Here is an 18238-nt window from a genome sequence, read left to right as displayed (position 1 = left end):
TTTTTCACTTCTCAGGAAAGACCAGAACTTGTTGTCTCCAGTGAACTGCTGGTATCTGCTTCTGAACCAAGTGAGAAGAGAGAGCAAAGACCATGCAACCTTGAGTGACATCTACCTGAACAATGTGATTATGCGGTTCATGCAGATAAGTGAGGACTCGACCAGGATGTTTAAAAAGGTACTTTCCATCTCAGTCCTGCCGCAGTGTACTTTCCCATAATCTGTGCCCCTAAGCATGACTGAGAAGGGTCTGGTGCCTTCATTCCTTAATTGTACTCCATGAGTTTTTAAGCTAAAAGAAGGAATATTTTAAAGACACAGAATAAAAAAGTTTAGCTGGAGCAGGCGTATGTACAGAGTTGTAAATCGCTGAATCTGTGACCTGAACAACGTGAGCAAAATTGCGAAATGAGATGTACCTGCAGATTGCCCGTCTGTCCTTAGGAACGCATTGCCTACAGCTGTGAAAAATGAAACCAGAGGGGAAAAGCCTTAGAGTCTGTGTTTGGTGCTCACACATGATCAGACACTTGGGAAGGACAGGATAACCAGATGCGCTGCTCTCTCGGGAAAATGTTATCATGGTTTTTTTCTTTGCTCTCAGCAGACTAGCAGCGGAGGTGGTGAGAGGATGACATGAAGACAATCCCAGAGGGCACAGAAAATTCAGGCTCTTACATGCCAGAGTGCTTCCGCCTTCCCAAATCCATTTACAAAATAGGAGCTGGGCTTTTAAGCCTTCTTATCATTGTTACTACTCTCAGCCAGCTCTCAGTAATTTTATTTTTGTTGAGAACAGTCACAGAATTGGACCATATCCTGTGTGGGGAATGCAGCTACATGCCCAGTAAGACTGGCTTTCCGTTTTTATGTTTATAGGTCAAGGGTTCTCCCCACCTATCCTCAGCTTTGTGCTAGTAGCATGTGGTACTTATATCCATAACTGTACTCTGGTCAGGAAGTAAACATTAGTTTCAGAAAGGGGGGGGCACCTTGTAGATTAATGACATATTTATGTTTCAAAGGGGCCCTTGGAAACAAAGATGTAGTGTTAGGCCGGCCAGCTGGAAAACCTCTCAGCTGTGTTTGATGTGTCCACGTTAGGTTCTCTTTCTGACCCAGAAACAGAATTTAGCAAACTCCAGGTCCTCTTTTGCTGTGTGAAATAGGAAAAAAATACAAATGATTCAAACAAAGGAGGAACTTAAAACAATTTGAAAGAGCCTATTAAGACAAGAACAGGTAGAGAAATGCCCAATGGATCTTAAAAACTAGAAATGTGAAAAATAGTTTATAGAGCCATGAAAATGATTTTCTCAGATGTCAGCTCTTTCGGCCAATGCCTCATTTAGTTCATTGGGGTTTTTGAACATCTATGAGCAGGAGATGGTGTTAGGTCTTGGGAGGGCTACGTAGAGGATGAAAAACCAGTCCTCATGCTCAAGAAGGTCACATTCTATCCAAATTTGGATGGTGCTATGTGATGCTTCTAGGCGTGGGAAGGCTGGCCTCCATTCAGCCACAGCGTCTCAGCCAGCACCTCAGTCGAATTCATTTATGTATCTATTCAACAGAACATCTTTAAAATGCCTGAGGAAGCAGAGTTAAAAGACACGTCCCTGCTTGCACGGAACTCATTATAGTAATTAGCATTTACCAAGCTAAAGGGACACATAACCTGCTGTGGGAGCTCAGAGCTGAAGATCTTAAACTTTTTGGAAGGGTCAGGAAATTCTTCACAGAAGAGCGAGGATTGGAGTGAGACCTGTAGGAGAAGCAGGTGGTCATCAAGCAGCAAAGACAACTGTTCCAGGGAAAGCGGTAATATGGTGTGTTCAGGAAAGGGTTTGATGTCCCTGGGCCAGGGTCACGTGGGAGTTGAGTGCTGGGATATGAGGCTAGGAAGGATGGTTGTTATAGAAAGGTGCTTTGTATGTCTTACTAAGATGTGAGGATTTGAATTTTGTAAATCAAAGTCCAGGGCTTGATACAGTTGGTAGAAACCTGGGGCAGAGAGTCAAAGAGATTTGGGGTTGAACGCCAGCTCTTTTGGCTTCCTTGCTTTGTGATCTTGGGAGATGATTCAAGAGATTCAAGAGTGTGCTCCACTCTTGCAGGGGGTGGGTAAGGCAGGATGGGGCAGAGGGAGAGAAGCTGAACCTCAGGCTGTGCTGGAGCTAGAATGGTCCTTTGGAGTTGTGTCCTGTCCAGATGAGGAGGCCTCGCTTTTGTTTTGCAGTCATTGGATTTGAGCTACCCTTGGGGAGGGTCTAAGTAGTGTTAGGGTGAAGCAGCTCCTTTTGGTGGAGGGTTGTTCCCAAGGGCAATTCTCAGAGCGGGATCAGCTGTGAGTTTCACCAGCCGATATTCCCAGTTGTTGGGGAAATAAGTTCTCGGCTCTTGAAGAAAGAGTCTGGGGAATATACAGTAAACACACAAGTGCGTGTGTGTCCACACACACACACACACACAGCCTGTTTGCTACCTAGAAGTTTTCTTCCTTCCAGATTTCCTGGGACTCAAAAGAAGTCTAATTCTTGGAATGCTGTTTATAGGGGACTACTGGTTGCTTTGCCATTTAGTGGGGCAAACCATCTTCTAACCATTGCTGACCAGGTGGAGAGTTAACAGTCATTACAGTTACAGGTGTCGAATTCTACCTTTCTCAAGCAAACCCAGCACACTACATCCCACACTTTTCCACATATTGTTGCTGGAAAAAGAAAGTGTAAGAGGAAGAAGGCAAAAGGGAAAGATCGGAGCTTATTGAGAAGCCAAACCAGCCCGCTAGGACACATTTGTCAGGAAGAACAGGAAGCTAAATCCATACCTATCAAGCCCGGAGAACTTTAGGTCCCTTTAGATTAAAAAGCAAGACTAGTCTCTTCTGCCGTTTTTCTTTTTCTTTTTTTGATTACTAAACCTTTCTCTTCAGTCCAGCTCTTCTTCCATTATTATGGTTCCAGAAGCGTATTTTCTATCAGAATGGAAAGAAATCATCAGAACTAGTCTGAAGTGACCTTTAGAACTCTTATGGAGTCCTTAGCACAATGCTTGTCTTTTTTGGGGAGAGGATTTTGAGACTTCCTCATTTTTTAAAAGTATCCCCATGTCTGTATGGAGATGGAGCGAGATAAGTGCTGGGTACGTGACAGGTTCAGCCTCTTACACAGCTGTATTGTATTCCATCTAGCCAGCAGTAGAAAATCCTTTTACCCAAACTGTTCTGTCAAATAAAGAGTCTGGAGCAGGTAATTCTAGGAATGTTTTTGTGCCCAAATGGACATAACAATCAGGAAGATACTTAGAAAAATATCTATCTAATTCCATGCATAGGTATAAGGAATAGCTTTAAAACTTAAATTTTAATCACATCAGAAATAGTTGTGATTTTCAGCAAGCAGAAATGGTGAAACTGTGTTAAAAAACAACAATATTCAATTACTCATATGTTGATTATTTCAGATTTAGGCCTTTCCAACTGTAAATGAACCCTGTTGGTCAGAATTACATGTAGTGGTTCATCTTTTAGGCTCTGAAATCAGATACTTTCGGTCATGAATCTTGGCTTTGTCACTAGCACGATCTGTGTGGGCTTGGGAATATTTGTAAACATTTTAGGCCTTCGTCTCTGCATCTGTAAAGTAGATATAGTGACCTATTCTGGGTAATTATATGGAGGATTCATGAGTCATCCATGAGAAGCCACGTAGCCCGGTGTCTGGACTTAAGAAGTCCTAGGTAATTTTTAACTATTATCTTTTAACTGTTATCTTTACTATTGTCTGTATTCTAAACCCTTACTCTGTACCATTATACTAAATGTTTCTTCAAGCGGTTATACTCAGTGTGTCCTCATTCTAAGGAGAATATATGTGATGACCCCATCCAGATCATTGCATATTGTTGGTTTATCACTTACTAGGATCTTCCAAACCATATTTGTAAGCACACTCTGGGGAGTGTCTTCCCAGTGTCCTTGATTGTCGCCAGATTAAAATTTTGGTTCTCACATTTCCTCAGTGAATGGGAAATCAGGGAATAACCCAATGCATACTGTGTTGGTCAGCACCCCCTCACCCCCACTCCAGACCCCTGAAGTGCCCACCCCCCAGGTGTTTCCCATGGAGAGTCTTAACTTTGGGGCTTCACTGAGGCCTTTTTAGGAGAAGGTTGGGAATTGGAGCCTCCTTGTACACGTGGGTTTGTGTCATTATCAGCCCTTGTTTCTTTCCCGAAGAACAGGAGGTAGCAAGGTGTTTCTTTCTCTGTTCTCCAGCCGTGCCTCCCAAAGTGATGAGATTTTGCTCTTTCCATTACTCAGGCTGAAAGAGAGGGTCCTGCATCTGCTTGGATACTGTAGCCAGAAAATGTGCCGCTCATGTGCCGCACAAAACAGTGTAATTAATGCCAGCAGGCAGAACTGCAGGAAAGGACACAGCCAGCTTGCAGTAATCACTTTATTTAAGCACCTTATCACATGATCTTATTTCCCAATTTTAAGAATGTTAAAAGAAGTTTATCATTTAAAGGGAGCCCAGTAAAATGGTAGCCATTGAATATGCTAAATTATCTTGGTGTTTTCGTTTTTTGTGTTTTGTTTTGTTTTTTAAAGATTTTATTTATTTATTTGACAGAGGGAGATCACAAGTAGGCAGAGAGGCAGGCAGAGAGAGACAGATAAGCAGCCTCCCTGCTGAGCAGAGAGCCCAATGTGGGGCTCATGACCTGAGCCGAAGGCAGAGGCTTTAACCCACTGAGCCACCCAGGCACCTATCTTGGTGTGTTTTAAATGATCTTCAACTCTATCATTTCCCCATGGATTGTTTCCAAAGTATTCATGTTTTTGTCCTTCTTTGGTTTGCATAAATATGCATCAAGTATCAGTTTATTTCTATAATGACCTCTGTATATTACTACCACTTAATTTTAACTGTGCACCAAGCACTGTACTTTGCATTTTTCAGACATTCACTCACATGTGCTGCCTGTGAAACAGGTATTATAATTCACATTTCACAGAGGAGGAAATAAAATACTCAAAGATATAAATTGTAGAGCCAGACTGGTGGGTAGGTATTTTGTCTTTGCCCCCATGTCTTAGCTCATAGTTACTGTGGCTCTGTTGGTACTGTGGTAACTGGAGATGTTATTCAGTATATAGGTAAGATATTTCATAGAATTGAGACACTCAAGTCTTGGCCCAGTGTATTCATTTCTTATGAAAATCCTGAAGAATGACAGTTTTGGGGGAGGTAGCAAAACCTGTCCATCATCCAGTTATAGGCAGGGTTTCAAAGCAGCAGAGACTGGTCCCAGGCCACTGAGAATTACTCCATTTTGGCATAAATGCTGTAGGTTATCTGATTCAGACTCACAGGAATTAAATTAACCTACTTTTGGGTATCGTTGGTTGTGTGGCCCAACCTGAAGGAAGGAGAGATTACTAGTAAAATTTGAAAATTTGTAGTCATTTTATATTTTGATCAAGGCCAAATCCTATTCTCCTTAAATAACCCAGTATGAAAAGAAAGAAAACAAAAACATTTCCTAGGGAAAAAATGTTGCATTTTCATTTAGACCATTGAAAATATTCAAACAGAGACATTACTATGTCAATAAAAGATACCAGTCTACAACACATCTCTAACACTCTAACCTTTTTTAAAGAAAAGTTCCATAAGATTTTTTAAAAATCTGAAAACCACCAATCTGTGTATGAGTCTCTTTCTTAATATAAAAATATATATTCATTGTAGAAATTTAGAAAACATTAAAAAATAGAAAAAATTCTCCATATTAACACTACCTGTGATTGATATCTTGGGCTATATCTTCCTAGTATTTGTATATAGAAACATATTTGTGTAGTATACAAACATACATACATGTGTATTTTTACAAAATTTGAGATTTTGTTGCATATAGCTTGGGACCTTGTCTTTTTCATGTGAAGTTTGTTAGCATTTCCCATGTCTGGAAATAATCTTTTAAAACAGGATACTTCGTGCCTACATAGTGTTTCACTATCTGCATGGCCATGTTCTTTTCCTGTTGTTGGACACTTCAAACTTCTACACATCTATGGTGTTTTTTCTTATGCTGTATTCCTTGGAGTAGAAGTATTAGGTCAAAGACTGATATTAAAATGTCATGCTTTGGATAAAATTTTTATCTTTCGCCTTTTTGGAGTAAAGATGGTCGTAGCTGTGTTTTACCAATGAGTAATCCATTTCCTGAAAAATAAATTTCCTGTTTTATTAACAGAGAGCTACCACATGTAATTTAGGATGCTGATGCAGTGGTAGTAAATAATATAACAAGAGGAACTTTTTTCAGAGCATTTCAGTGCGGTGTAACAGAAGAATTAAATGGTATGCTCATGGCATCAGGGGGCAGTTTAATTATTGATGGGACCAGGACAAATAAATGTGCATAGTTCAAGCAAACACTACAGTCTGGCTCTCTTGAGTTTTATTAACTATAGCTAGCTCATTTTTCTGGAAATAAGTCAAAATTAAACTCTGATGTTTTACAGTGATAGAATTTTCTGAAATACTGTAGAAGATGTTTTTAATTTTAATTATAAGCCACTAATAAGTTGCTTATTGGTGTGGCTAGCACAGAGTACTTAAAATTAGCAGTTGTCATTGCTGTAGTGCATTGACCTCGTTGCCTGTATTAGTGACAAAAGGACATGTGTGATTGGCCTGGCTATACATTTAGCCAATTTATCTTACTAGATAAGAGCATTCACCATCAATTCAGAAGCTTTATTAAAGATTTTTAAAGAGGACACTAAATAGGTGATACATGTACGTCTCCTTGGAAAGTGACAGAATTCAAAACATGACGTGAGCAACCTTGGACATTCTGTCGTGCAGCAGGGTGCGGTGGTCTTGGCACTCTCGAGTTAAGAGAGTAAGTATGGCTGAATCCATACTTACATTGAGAACAGTTGTTGAAAAGCCCTTGAAACTTATTTGTGGTTTAAAAAACAAACAAACAACTGGGAGTGTACAGGCCAAAATTATTTTAAATGAATATTTCTAAATTACCTTTTTTCCTTCTCTTTGCTTATCTGTGATTTCTGATTTTTGTACAGTGAACCTATTTTATAAAACACACAAGAAAAGAATTATTGTAAACTAAAACCTTAAAGAAACTTGGCCCAGAGTACATGAGTCAGTGTTTACTGTTTAAAAAAAAAGAAAAGAAAAAAAGTGGGGACATATAAACAGTAAGTAATTCCACTCCAAAGGCTGTTTGATAATGAAGAGTTGGCCTGCTCTTCAGGCACACTTGAAAGTTGTGCATTGAACATATGGAATTCAAATGATTAAAATGAAGAGACATGGGTGCCTGGTGGCTCAGTCGTCAAGCATCTGCCTTCAGCTCGGGTCATGATCCCAGAGTCCTGGGATCGAGTCCCACATCGGGCTCCCTGCTTGCCAGGAAGCCTGCTTCTCCCACTCCCACTCCCCCTGTTTGTATTCCCTCTCTCGCTGTCTCTCTATCAAATACATAAATAAAATCTTCTAAAGAAATTAAAAAATAAAATGAAGAGACATAATATCAGGGAACTTCTGAGCAAGGTGGCAGGTTGTACATGGACCCCCAACTAACTGTCTTACCTCCCAAATTATCTTAGAAATGACTGATCCGATACATGACTAGGAAAAATGAAACAATCCTTTTACCTTCAAGCAGATCTCATTATTCCTTTCCTCACTCTATTGGCTCCCATCTGACTCTGAATGACAGTCTGCATCCCCACCTCCCTCCTCTCAATATATTTTTCTCTGAAGCACTTATCTCTTTCTGACATACTGTATATTTACTTAATATGTATTCACTTCATTTCCCCTTGATTTAAATGTAAGTTCCTGAGGCAAGTGTCCTTGTATCATTCATGAAACACTAACTAGCACATAGCAGGTGCTCAGTTAGGATTTATCAAATGAATAAATAATGAATATTTACATTTATATTAGAAACCAGAGATGAGTGTCACCTACATAACAGAAATGTCAAGGCATTTCAACGAGATCCAGTATCAACAGCTGGATTTAAGCGACACGTGTATGCGGTCTACTTCCCAAGAGCAAGAAATCAGAGGAAAATCACATGGGAAGTTTGTGGCAGAGTAGGAGAAGGGGTGACCCAAGGAATCAAAAAGCGCCAGGGAGATGACAGAGGCAGTGAAGATTAAAAAAACAGTAGCATGAAGTCCTCCTTTTTTAAAAGATCTTATTTTTTAGTACTTTCTACATGCAGTGTGGGGCTTTTAACTTACAACCCCGAGATCAAGAGTCACACATTCCACCAACTGAGCCAGCCAGGTATCCCCCATGAAGTTCTTTATGAACTCCTCAGCTTACCCCTGCGCTGGATACACTTAGGTCTGATTTTAAGCAGTATACCTACCAAAGATTTTGTGAACTGAGCCAAGGCTTCCAGAGCTGGCTTCCAGAGCCTGGCTTCCAGACTGAACACTGGATGGTACATGTACAGGACAGATGTTTTCAACATCTTTGTAACAGAACTGACATTGAAACCACAACCTATAGAAGGCTGGTCAGAATTTGCATTCTGAATCCCAGCAAGGTTGATTTCTTGATAAAATAAAAATATTAACATTTTCCATATGGTTTCAATAAGACTCCAGATCTCATAACATAATATTCAGAATATCCAGAATACAGTCCAAAATTACTCAGCCTGTAAAGAACCAGGAGAACTTCATGAGAAAAGATAATCAACAGATGATTCTGAATTGATGCAGATGTTGGAATTATCTACCAAAGACTTTTAAACAAATCATGATAAAAATGTTTCAAGAAGTAAGAGCAAACATTCTTGAAGTGAAGGGAAAGATAGAAAGTAACAAAAATTTTTTAAAAATCACTGAATCGATTCAGTAGCAGAATGGAGGTAACAGAGGGAAGAGTCATATTAATTTCTGTTAATCTGGAAGACAGATTCATAGAAGTTGTCCAGTCTGAACAACAAGTAAAAAATTGGGGCAGGGGGAAGATCAGTGCTCATGGACCTTTGGGACAATACCAACTGTCTGACATTTGTATCAGCAGACAGCAGAGTCCCTGAAGGAGAGGAAAAAGAGTTTATGCAGAAAACGCATTTGAAATAATAATTGCAAGAGAACTGTTAAGGTTTTATCAAAAGGATGAATCTTTAAAAGTCAGTACGCAGATACATCATAATGAAACTGAAAACCAAGGAAAAAAAAATATTAAAAGTAGCCAGAGGAAAAAATGAGACCTATTTATGGGAGAACAAGAATTGAATGACTAGATTTCCCTACACACTACATGCCAGTAGTACCTTACCATTTGTGACAACCAAAAGTGTTTTCAATGTCCATAATCCCACCCGAACAAACATGCAGGGGAAAACAATTTTAAAACTGTAGGATTCTGCTGGGGCCTAAGACTTACGGGTTCCAACTTAAAATTAATAGTTGCCACTTACCTAGTTATTACTTATGGTGTAAACGACAGAAGGAAATAAATGGTTTTTTTCTAAAAAAAAAAAAAAAAAAAGTGTTTTCAGATATTACCAAATGTCCCTGGGCATGAGGAACTAGCTCAGGTTGAGAACAATTGATTCTTATTGAGTTCTCCATTCTCCCAAGCACAATTTTTTTTTAAAGAAATGTCCCAGTTTGATTTTTCAATTACAGGTTTACAACTATAGATTAAATGAACAAACATGGAGTACGTCAAAAGGTACCCAACGTTTCACCTCCCATAAAGAGGGGTAAAAAAATACTAGTCAGTCACTTATAACGATCAGGAGCCCTATGGTTCTGAATCCTTACCATTCTTCTCATCCCAGAAGGAAATTGCAGGCTTAAGTAAAGAACTGATGAGGAGAGAACTTTGCTACCATATGTCGAGGTGTCTGCAGTTGAGATCAACAAAGTCTAAAGCAACCTGAAAACAGTATTCTGGTCGCTAGCCAAAGCTTCTTACATTTGAAGACTATGTTTAATTTCACATGGTAGGTTTCTGGAAGATTTCTAGCAGCTGTAAGAAATGCCATATTGGGGGATATTGCACATAGAGTAAATATTTGAATTAAGAAACACTGGTGATACCTTGAATTATAGCAACCCAAAAATATGCATTTGAAAACAGAACTATGGCTGTCAGATTGATGTCAATGGAAAAAAATTACTCATTATTAGAGAAACAATTAAATAGAATCAAGCAGAAATTTTGCCAACTAAATACATTGTCAGATGAACCTAGGAAGTTATGAAAACAAAAAATGTTGAAGCTGAATATGTGAACTATTTAGATTGGGAAAAAATAGTAATGTTTAATAATTGATAGCTAGTAAATATATGCCCTATTTTGCTTTCTAAACTTTGATAGTTTTAAGTGACCAGAGAATCATAATTGGCTTAGTGCACTGGCTTGAATAAACATGCCCATAAAAATTACACCTCCTTGGCTCTTAAGATGGAGATAGCAGGGGTCTACTAAAATAATATTTTATTATTTGGCAAGGTCTTATAATTCCACTGAACAGTTCTGACAAATCCATTGTAACTTCTAGTTTTCTTTCTCCCTTTTTTTTTTGAAACTTTACTTTCCTTTTCAAAACAAAACAGATACTTTATTTTATTATTCATTCAACAGATGTGTATTATCCTTGTGTGACAGGCACAATGGTAGGTTCTGAGGTTACAAATGTGAGTAAGACTCAAATCCTCAGTACACCAGAGGAGCTCATAATCTAATAAGGAAAGGAAGCATAGAGATAAAAATTACGTTATAAATCAGTAACTGCTCTTACAGAAAAAGGACCTAAGACCACAAGAGCACAGAGGGGATTGTAAGGCATACTGCCTAGGAAAATGGAGAAAGATTTCACAAAGAGAGTGGCATTTGATCATCATCTTAAACTTAATGAGGTTTTACAGAGGAATTAGGACAAGTGCATTCTTTTATACAGAGAGAACAGCAAAGAACAAGGTCCTGAGGTTCTGATCTAGGAAATGGTGGTAGGGGAAGATGATGGTAGGTGGGACTCTTGGTGGCCCCATCTACCTAACTCTTTTTATTTTTTAGATGTTAATTTCTTTTTTTATATTATGTTACTCACCATAAAAACCCATAGCAAATATCATTCTCAGTGGGGAAAAGCTAAGAGCCTTTCCGTTAAGATCAGGAACTCAACAAGGATGCCCATTCTTGCCACTCTTGTTCAACATAGTACTAGAAGTCCTACCTACAGCAATCAGACAACAAAGAGAAATAAAAGGTATTCATAATGGCAACGAAGAAGTCAAACTCTCTGTCTTTGCAGATGACATGATTCTTTATGTGGGAAATCCAAATGACTCCACCCCCAAATTACTAGAGCTCATATAGCCATTCAGTAATGTGGCAGGATACAAAATCAATGCACAGAAATCAGTTGCTCTCTTCTACACTAACAATGAAATTGTAGAAAGAGAAATTAGAGAATCAATTCTATTTACAATAGCACCAAAAACCATAAGATACCTTGTAATAAATCTAACCAAAGTGGTAAATTATCTATATTCAAGGAACTACAGAACATTCATGAAAGAAATTGAAGAAGACACAAAAAGATGGAAAAACATTCCAAGCTCATGGATCGGAAGAATAAACGTTGTTAAAAATGTAAATGCTGCCCAGAGCAAGCTGTACTTTGAACACCATCCTGATCAAAATACCATCGGCATTTTTCAAAGTGCTGGAACAAACAGTCCTAAAATTTGTATGGAACTAGAAAAGACCCCAAATCTCCATCTGCCTAATCTTAGCAGTAGTGAGTTGTAAAGATATATTAGGCCACCTTGTTTTTGTCCCAATCTAAAGGTCACAACAGCTACACAGCTGGCTAGGGTTAGGAACGTAGCCTGTAGGATGGTGAAGCATACACAGTGGGTCAACAGCTATCAGAGATTTAGAAAAGCATATCTGGTGAGGGTGCAAGGGTGGAAGTGCAAGAATTTTCTTAGTTTGAGGAATTGGTTTGTCATCTAAGCAACCAAGGAAACCAAGAGAGACTTTTACTCAGGGAAATGACATAATCAGCTTATGTTTGTTGAAAGCTTTGTAAAGAGTAAATTGGAATGAAAAACTGGTCTTGGGAAAGCTGTTGCATTAGTAATCTGGCTGGTCGTTTCTGCTGTGTCATGAATTACGACCAGAGAGTAGTTCCGTATGTGTAATGATACGATCTTCAGAAAGTGTGCATCTGCATAGATTGAGAATTATTTAAATGCTTCATTATTGTTGCTGTTGTTTTATAAAAGGTCTGTCCTAATCAGATTTCCTTAAGGCTTCTCCTCTTTTATCTGATTGCTCTTTACCCTATTGGAAAAGAAAAAGAACCTAGCAGTGATTCCAAGATTCCTGGGCTTTTAGTAACCATGCAGATGGGTTTGGACTGCTTCCACAAAACAGGGGTGGGGGGAATCCTTTCAAGATTTTAGCTTCCACCCCTTGAAGTATAAAGAAAGTGTCTTTGATACCACTAGGTGCAAGACAGTAATAACCGGGGGTGGGGGGTGGCACCACACACTAGGAAATAGAACTGTGTTAATATATAAGAAATTGGGGAAAAATAAGAATGAAGGATTTTTCTATCATTTTCATTTTATAAATTGCCACCTGTGAAAATGATTTTTGCACATTATTTGTATTTTTTCTTTGTATATGAAATATACATTCTCCCTGGCATGCAGGGAGAATGCTGATTTCCTTAAACTGTGTCACGTAAGGAATAAATACACTGGGAATGTTTAGTACAAGGAAAGTACTTAAGCCTTAGCTAGGACAGAGTAGCCGTCTTTGCGTATTTGAAGACCTGTCCTATAGAAGATAGCTTACATTAACTAGCTCTGTAAGTCTACAGGAGTTAAGACCAATTGATAAAACATGAGGGGAGACAAGTTCCTTAGCCTAGGGAAGACATTCCAACAGTTACCGCTGTCTGATACCAACAAGGGAGCTCCGTGGCGTTTTGCTCTGTTGTAGCTTTGGAATGGACTTCATCTTCCTTGCTATGGTACCTCAAACAAAAGTTAAGCATTCTAGAAAGAAAGTCTTGCATTATGTTGAAGTGACCATCTCAGACTACTAAGTTGAAAGTCACTATGAATACACTTGTGCCAGCAGGTAGAAAAATGGAGGGTGACTTCATGAGATGAAACAAGGATGTGACACTGCATAATGTGACATAGCAACATTATGACAGAACCTTCATTTATAGAGTTCTTCAAATGTGCCAGATACTCTGCTGGGCACAAACAATGACTATCTCCTTTAATCCTTATAAGAACCCTAGCGAGTATACAGTTGACTCTTGAACAATGTGAGGGTTAGGGGAGCCAACCCTCTACACCGTTGAAAATCTGCATTTAACTTTTGAATCTCCTAAAACTTAACTACCAGTAACCAGATGTTGACTGGAAGCCTTACCAAGAACATAAACAGCCAATTAACACACATTTTATATGTATAATTTACTATACTCTTACAATAAAGTGAGCTTGAGAAACGAAAATGTTATTAAGAAAGTCATAAGGGAGAGAAAATGCACTTAGAGTACTGTGCTGTTTTTGTATAGCTGTTTTTCGAAAAAGCTTGACATATAAGTAGGTCCATGTAGTTCAAACTTGCATTGTTCTGGGGTCAACTGGATATTGTAATATTCTCTATTTTACAGATGAGGAAACAGCTCAGAGAAGTAAAAGATATTTAAATAGTCTGACCCTAGACCATGTTGAAGATTATGGGTTTTTCTTCCCCCTTTCAGATAGGCTGTCATCCCATGTACATTTGCCCACTAGCCACAAGTGTTTGTTAAATTTCTCTGGTTGTATTCAAGGAGCCAAGTCCTTGGTGAAATTCCCACTTACCTGCGGGAATATTTTTCTTTTTCCATCCTTTACTTAAATAGGTGGCTAATTCTATAAACCAAATAACCACTTGTAGTTCTGAGATGGTACTATTAGTATTAGGCTAAATATAGAGCAGTAAAGGAAGATTCTGATTTAAATTCTTTTTTTTTATTTTTAAAATTTTATTTATCTGAGAGAGAGAGAGAGAGAGAGCACGAGCAGAGAGGGGGGAGGGACAGAAAGAGAAGGAGAAGCAGACTCCCTGCTGAACAGGGAGCCCAACGTAAGGCTCCATCCCAGGATCCCAAGACCATGACCTGAAAGGCAGACACCTAACCGATTGAGCCACTCAGGGGCCCCTAGGTTGTATTCTTGAAAATTGATTAGTTTATTAAATTTTGAGTTTGGCTCAAGATTTGTATGTAGAGATTTTACTTGGTTCAGATTATTTGAATAAGCATGAATCAGACTAGATTGAAATGGTTGTGTTTATCTCAGTCACTAGACTGTAAGGCCACTTTTTTTAACCTTGACACACAGAAGATACTCCTAAAAACTGGTAGAATGAATGAGTGAATCCATGAGTGAGCACATGAATGAATGAACTTTTATTAGTATCTCAAAGAATCTCTTTGAGATACTAAGATTTTTCTTTCTTTTTTTTTTTTTTTAAGATTTTATTTATTTATTTGACAGAGAGATTACAAGTAGGCAGAGAGAGAGAGAGAGAGGAGGAAGCAGGCTCTCTGCCGAGCAGAGAGCCCGATGCGGGACTCGATGCCAGGACCCTGAGATCATGACCCGAGCCGAAGGCAGCGGCTTAACCCACTGAGCCACCCAGGTGCCCAGTCCCTGGATTTTTCTTACTGCAGTGCTATTAAGACTGAACCATACAATGTGGTTCCCTACATGATGTGGTCTATCTGGCTTCACCACAGACTACACTCATAACCCCAGCCAACTGTGCCATTGAGAAGCAGTGTGGCTTAGGATCCCCGCACACGACATCTACCACAGGCAAGAAAGACACTTGGCTTTGGTGAGAAATTTGTAGACTCAGGTTTGTGTAGAAAATATATTATTATGTCCTCTCCATGTTAATAAACATTTTCTTATTATGCTAGTAAAAAGAAATGTTTGTAAAGTTTGAGTTGATAAATCTTTGTAAAGTTCAGCATATTGGAAAATGCTGTGGAAATACACATTTTGTATATTTTCAGTTAATTATATTACAGCCTGAAACAGAATTTCATCACACATTCTGTTTTTAATTGGGTGGGTTTGCTTATATCAGCTACTGAGAATATATGGGTAAGTGATTATTCATTTATTGACACCAAAAAGATATTTCTAATTTATCTTTGAGTAGAGAAATAACCCTAGCATGAAAAAATTGTTTCTTGAAGAGTTGAGGATATACAAGCTGAAGATTAAAATAGTTGTCCCCTCTCCTTTATTCTTGTGAGATTTTAAATGTGAATCTTGAGTTACTCAATCTTTCTGTTCTGGTGCTTTTATACCTGGGAGGTTACGAGTGACAGTATACATAATTTTGCGTCTTTCAGATTGTTGGCTTTCAGGCTAAACACAGGCAAGAGCAGACCTTTTTCACATAGATGCCAAATGCCACATTTGCCTAGCAATTTATTAGTAAATATTCTAGATGTTCCAGATACATCCTTGAAAATTAAGTTTTATCTTGTTTCAGAACAATGTTCTGTTTCCCATGATCTATGATTCTGATTTTCCTACATTTTCTAATGGCATGGAATTTGTCTAAGAGAATATTGTTTGGTTTTCTCCTCAGAAATGAAGTAGATTGTGAGGCTAATTCCATGCATTTGTACTTAGTTGTGCATTGTAATAAACACAAAACCATGTCACTTGACGGAGAGAAGGGAAGAGTACAGAGACCCTATTAAATGTTATCCAGAAGCTTGGTTCAGACCATTAAGACTATCCTAACTTTCCCCATTAGGCACTTTGGAGGACGCTGCTACTTCTGTTTTCTGAATTTGCATGATTTAGAAGAATCTTTTATTACAAAGACACATGAAACTTAAAAGCACACATACTGTGGAAGGATGGACTGACCCTTTTAACCAAAATTTACATCCAAAACTCACTGAGCGTGAGACACCAAAATCATTTAAAATCTTCTCATTAAATATTTAATCTGGTTTTCTTCTTCCCCTCTTATTCTCTCTCTGACTCAGCATAAGGTCGGGATTCTGGTCATCACAATGGATTTACTTCAAAATTTCCTCTGTGAGAAGCCAGAAACCCTCTGAGTTGGTCATTAAATCCAACCATGTAGATCATTGATTGATTGTTCAGTATGGTTTTATTAATTATGCTCTTTCTTCTGCCTTTCTTTCTCTTATTTCTGGGAGTTTCAGAGAGCAAGCCTGTAGGCTTCCAGGATTAGAGATCCTGGCCAGGGCCCACACAGCATAGTGCTTATTACAGTGCTCTGTATAAAAAGCTGTTTTGGCATGTCTGGCTTTTTCCATGAGATTTTAAACTGTAGAAGGCAGAAGCCATGCTTTATTTACTGAGGTCTGGGCCAATCATTCAAGAAATGGGTATCTAGAATCCATAGTATGCCAACTACCCAGGCAGGCCCTGGGCCATAGTGCCTGCTCTCAATGAAACGCTCTTTGTTTGTGAGGAGAGAAAGAAATGTGGTAAGTGTAATATTAGTGGGTAGCATCAGCTTAACATTCACCGTATGCCACATTTTGTGTTAAATAGCAATAAGGACCATCCCAACAAAACTCTGACTTACTGGTGTCTCTATTTTGCCCTTGAAAAATATTGAGGTCTCACAAAATTATTTAAGTTAGGCACAGATTATAACAGGTTTGAAAATAGGCAGTTCGATTTTAGAGTATAAACTCTTAACTACTAAATTATGCAGCCTAGGGGTTGTGAAAAATGAACATATTATAATATCACAGAGAAGGGGGCGGGGTGCCTGGGTGACTCAGTCATTAAGTGTCTGCCTTCCGCTCAGGTCATGATCGCAAGGCCCTGAAATCAAGCCCTCATTGGGCTCCTTGCTCGCCTTCTCCCTCTCCTTCTGTCCCTTCCCCCTGCTTATTTTTTCTCATGCTCTTCCTTTCTCTCTCTCCTTCTTTTTCTCTCTCTAAAATAAATAAATAAAATCTTTTTTAAAAAATCACAGAAAGGGGAAGATGTCGTTTCTTTCTTCGGGAGGCAAGGTGAAATTACAAGAAGGTTTTCGGAGTAGCAGACAGGACTGTAGCAGGGAAGAAAAGAAAGGAGAGACCTGGCAGAGGGGGCCAGCCTGGGGAAAATACAGAGATGTGAAATCAGGACAGGTGAGGTGACATTTTATGACCAGCCTGAAGAATATCGTTTGAGATTTGTGGAAGGTGAAGTAGGCTAGGTAGGCAGGGAAGGTTACGGGTGATTTAAGAATTTTGAACTCTATCCTGAAAAATTAGAGCAAGCCTTTGGAGGGCTTACTCAGAGAAAGGACGCAATTAGTGTTTTTTTTTTTTTTAATTCTAATGGCATGCAGAAGAATGAATCAGCCAGAATAGATAGGATTGGTGACTCCTCCTTTAGGGAGAAGTGAATCTTGGATGAACCCCAGATTCTGACCTGAGTGACACTGTTGTTCTGGAAGCAATACAAATTCATTAGAACCCTTTTAGAAAATGATCTTCTGATATGTATCAGGGGTCTTAGAAATGTCAGTACTTCCAGCCTGCTAATCTCATGTCTGGGAATTGATCTTAGGGATACAACATAAAATGCAAGATATGCCCTCAGGCCAGTATTTATGATAATAGTTAAGAGTGCTTAAGGCAGATTGGTAAAAGTGAATGAATAAGTAAATAAATAATTGAATGATTAATGGAAAATAGTAATGGAAAAAACAGTAACCATAATAGAAGAATGGTTAATATACATTCACTGAATAGTTAATATGAATCCAATAATGATGGTTCTGAAAATTATCTAAGTACATGGAGAAATGTATTGTTACTGGGGAAAAAAGCAGAGTAGAAAAAGATACTTCATTATGATAGAACGATTACAGTGCAGACCCATGTTTAGATGAAAAGCTTGAGGGAAAATCACCAAACTATAATGGTGGTGGTTTTTTCCAGAGTTCTTCATGGTATTTAATTCATTTTTATGATGTGAAAAGGTAAATACCTTGGGACTGTTCATTTTAAACTTAATGTCTGAGGTGTCCGAAACATCAAAGTGACAATAAATAATAATTAGAAATAAGCTTGGTATTCAACCCTCAGTTACAAACTGGAGACAGTAAATGACAACTGAATTGAAGCTCTA

The 18238-nt window shown here is 38.6% G+C and overlaps 1 protein-coding gene across 2 annotated transcripts in view; it reads left to right on the top strand.

Annotated features, from left to right (window-relative positions):
• The window catches only part of SRGAP1 (SLIT-ROBO Rho GTPase activating protein 1), a 260617-nt gene that overhangs the window by 134028 nt on the left and 108351 nt on the right, over positions 1 to 18238 (top strand). For both annotated transcript variants that reach the window (XM_059403610.1, XM_059403611.1), the window contains exon 3: positions 16 to 178. In XM_059403610.1, coding sequence (XP_059259593.1) covers positions 16 to 178 — 163 coding nt within the window. The remainder of the gene's footprint in view (positions 1 to 15; positions 179 to 18238) is intronic.

This window comes from Mustela nigripes, chromosome 6, assembly GCF_022355385.1.
Source record: "Mustela nigripes isolate SB6536 chromosome 6, MUSNIG.SB6536, whole genome shotgun sequence".
NCBI lineage: Eukaryota > Metazoa > Chordata > Mammalia > Carnivora > Mustelidae > Mustela > Mustela nigripes.
The sequence above is the reverse complement of the archived record's forward strand: the minus strand, read 5'-3'. Positions and strand labels throughout refer to the sequence as shown.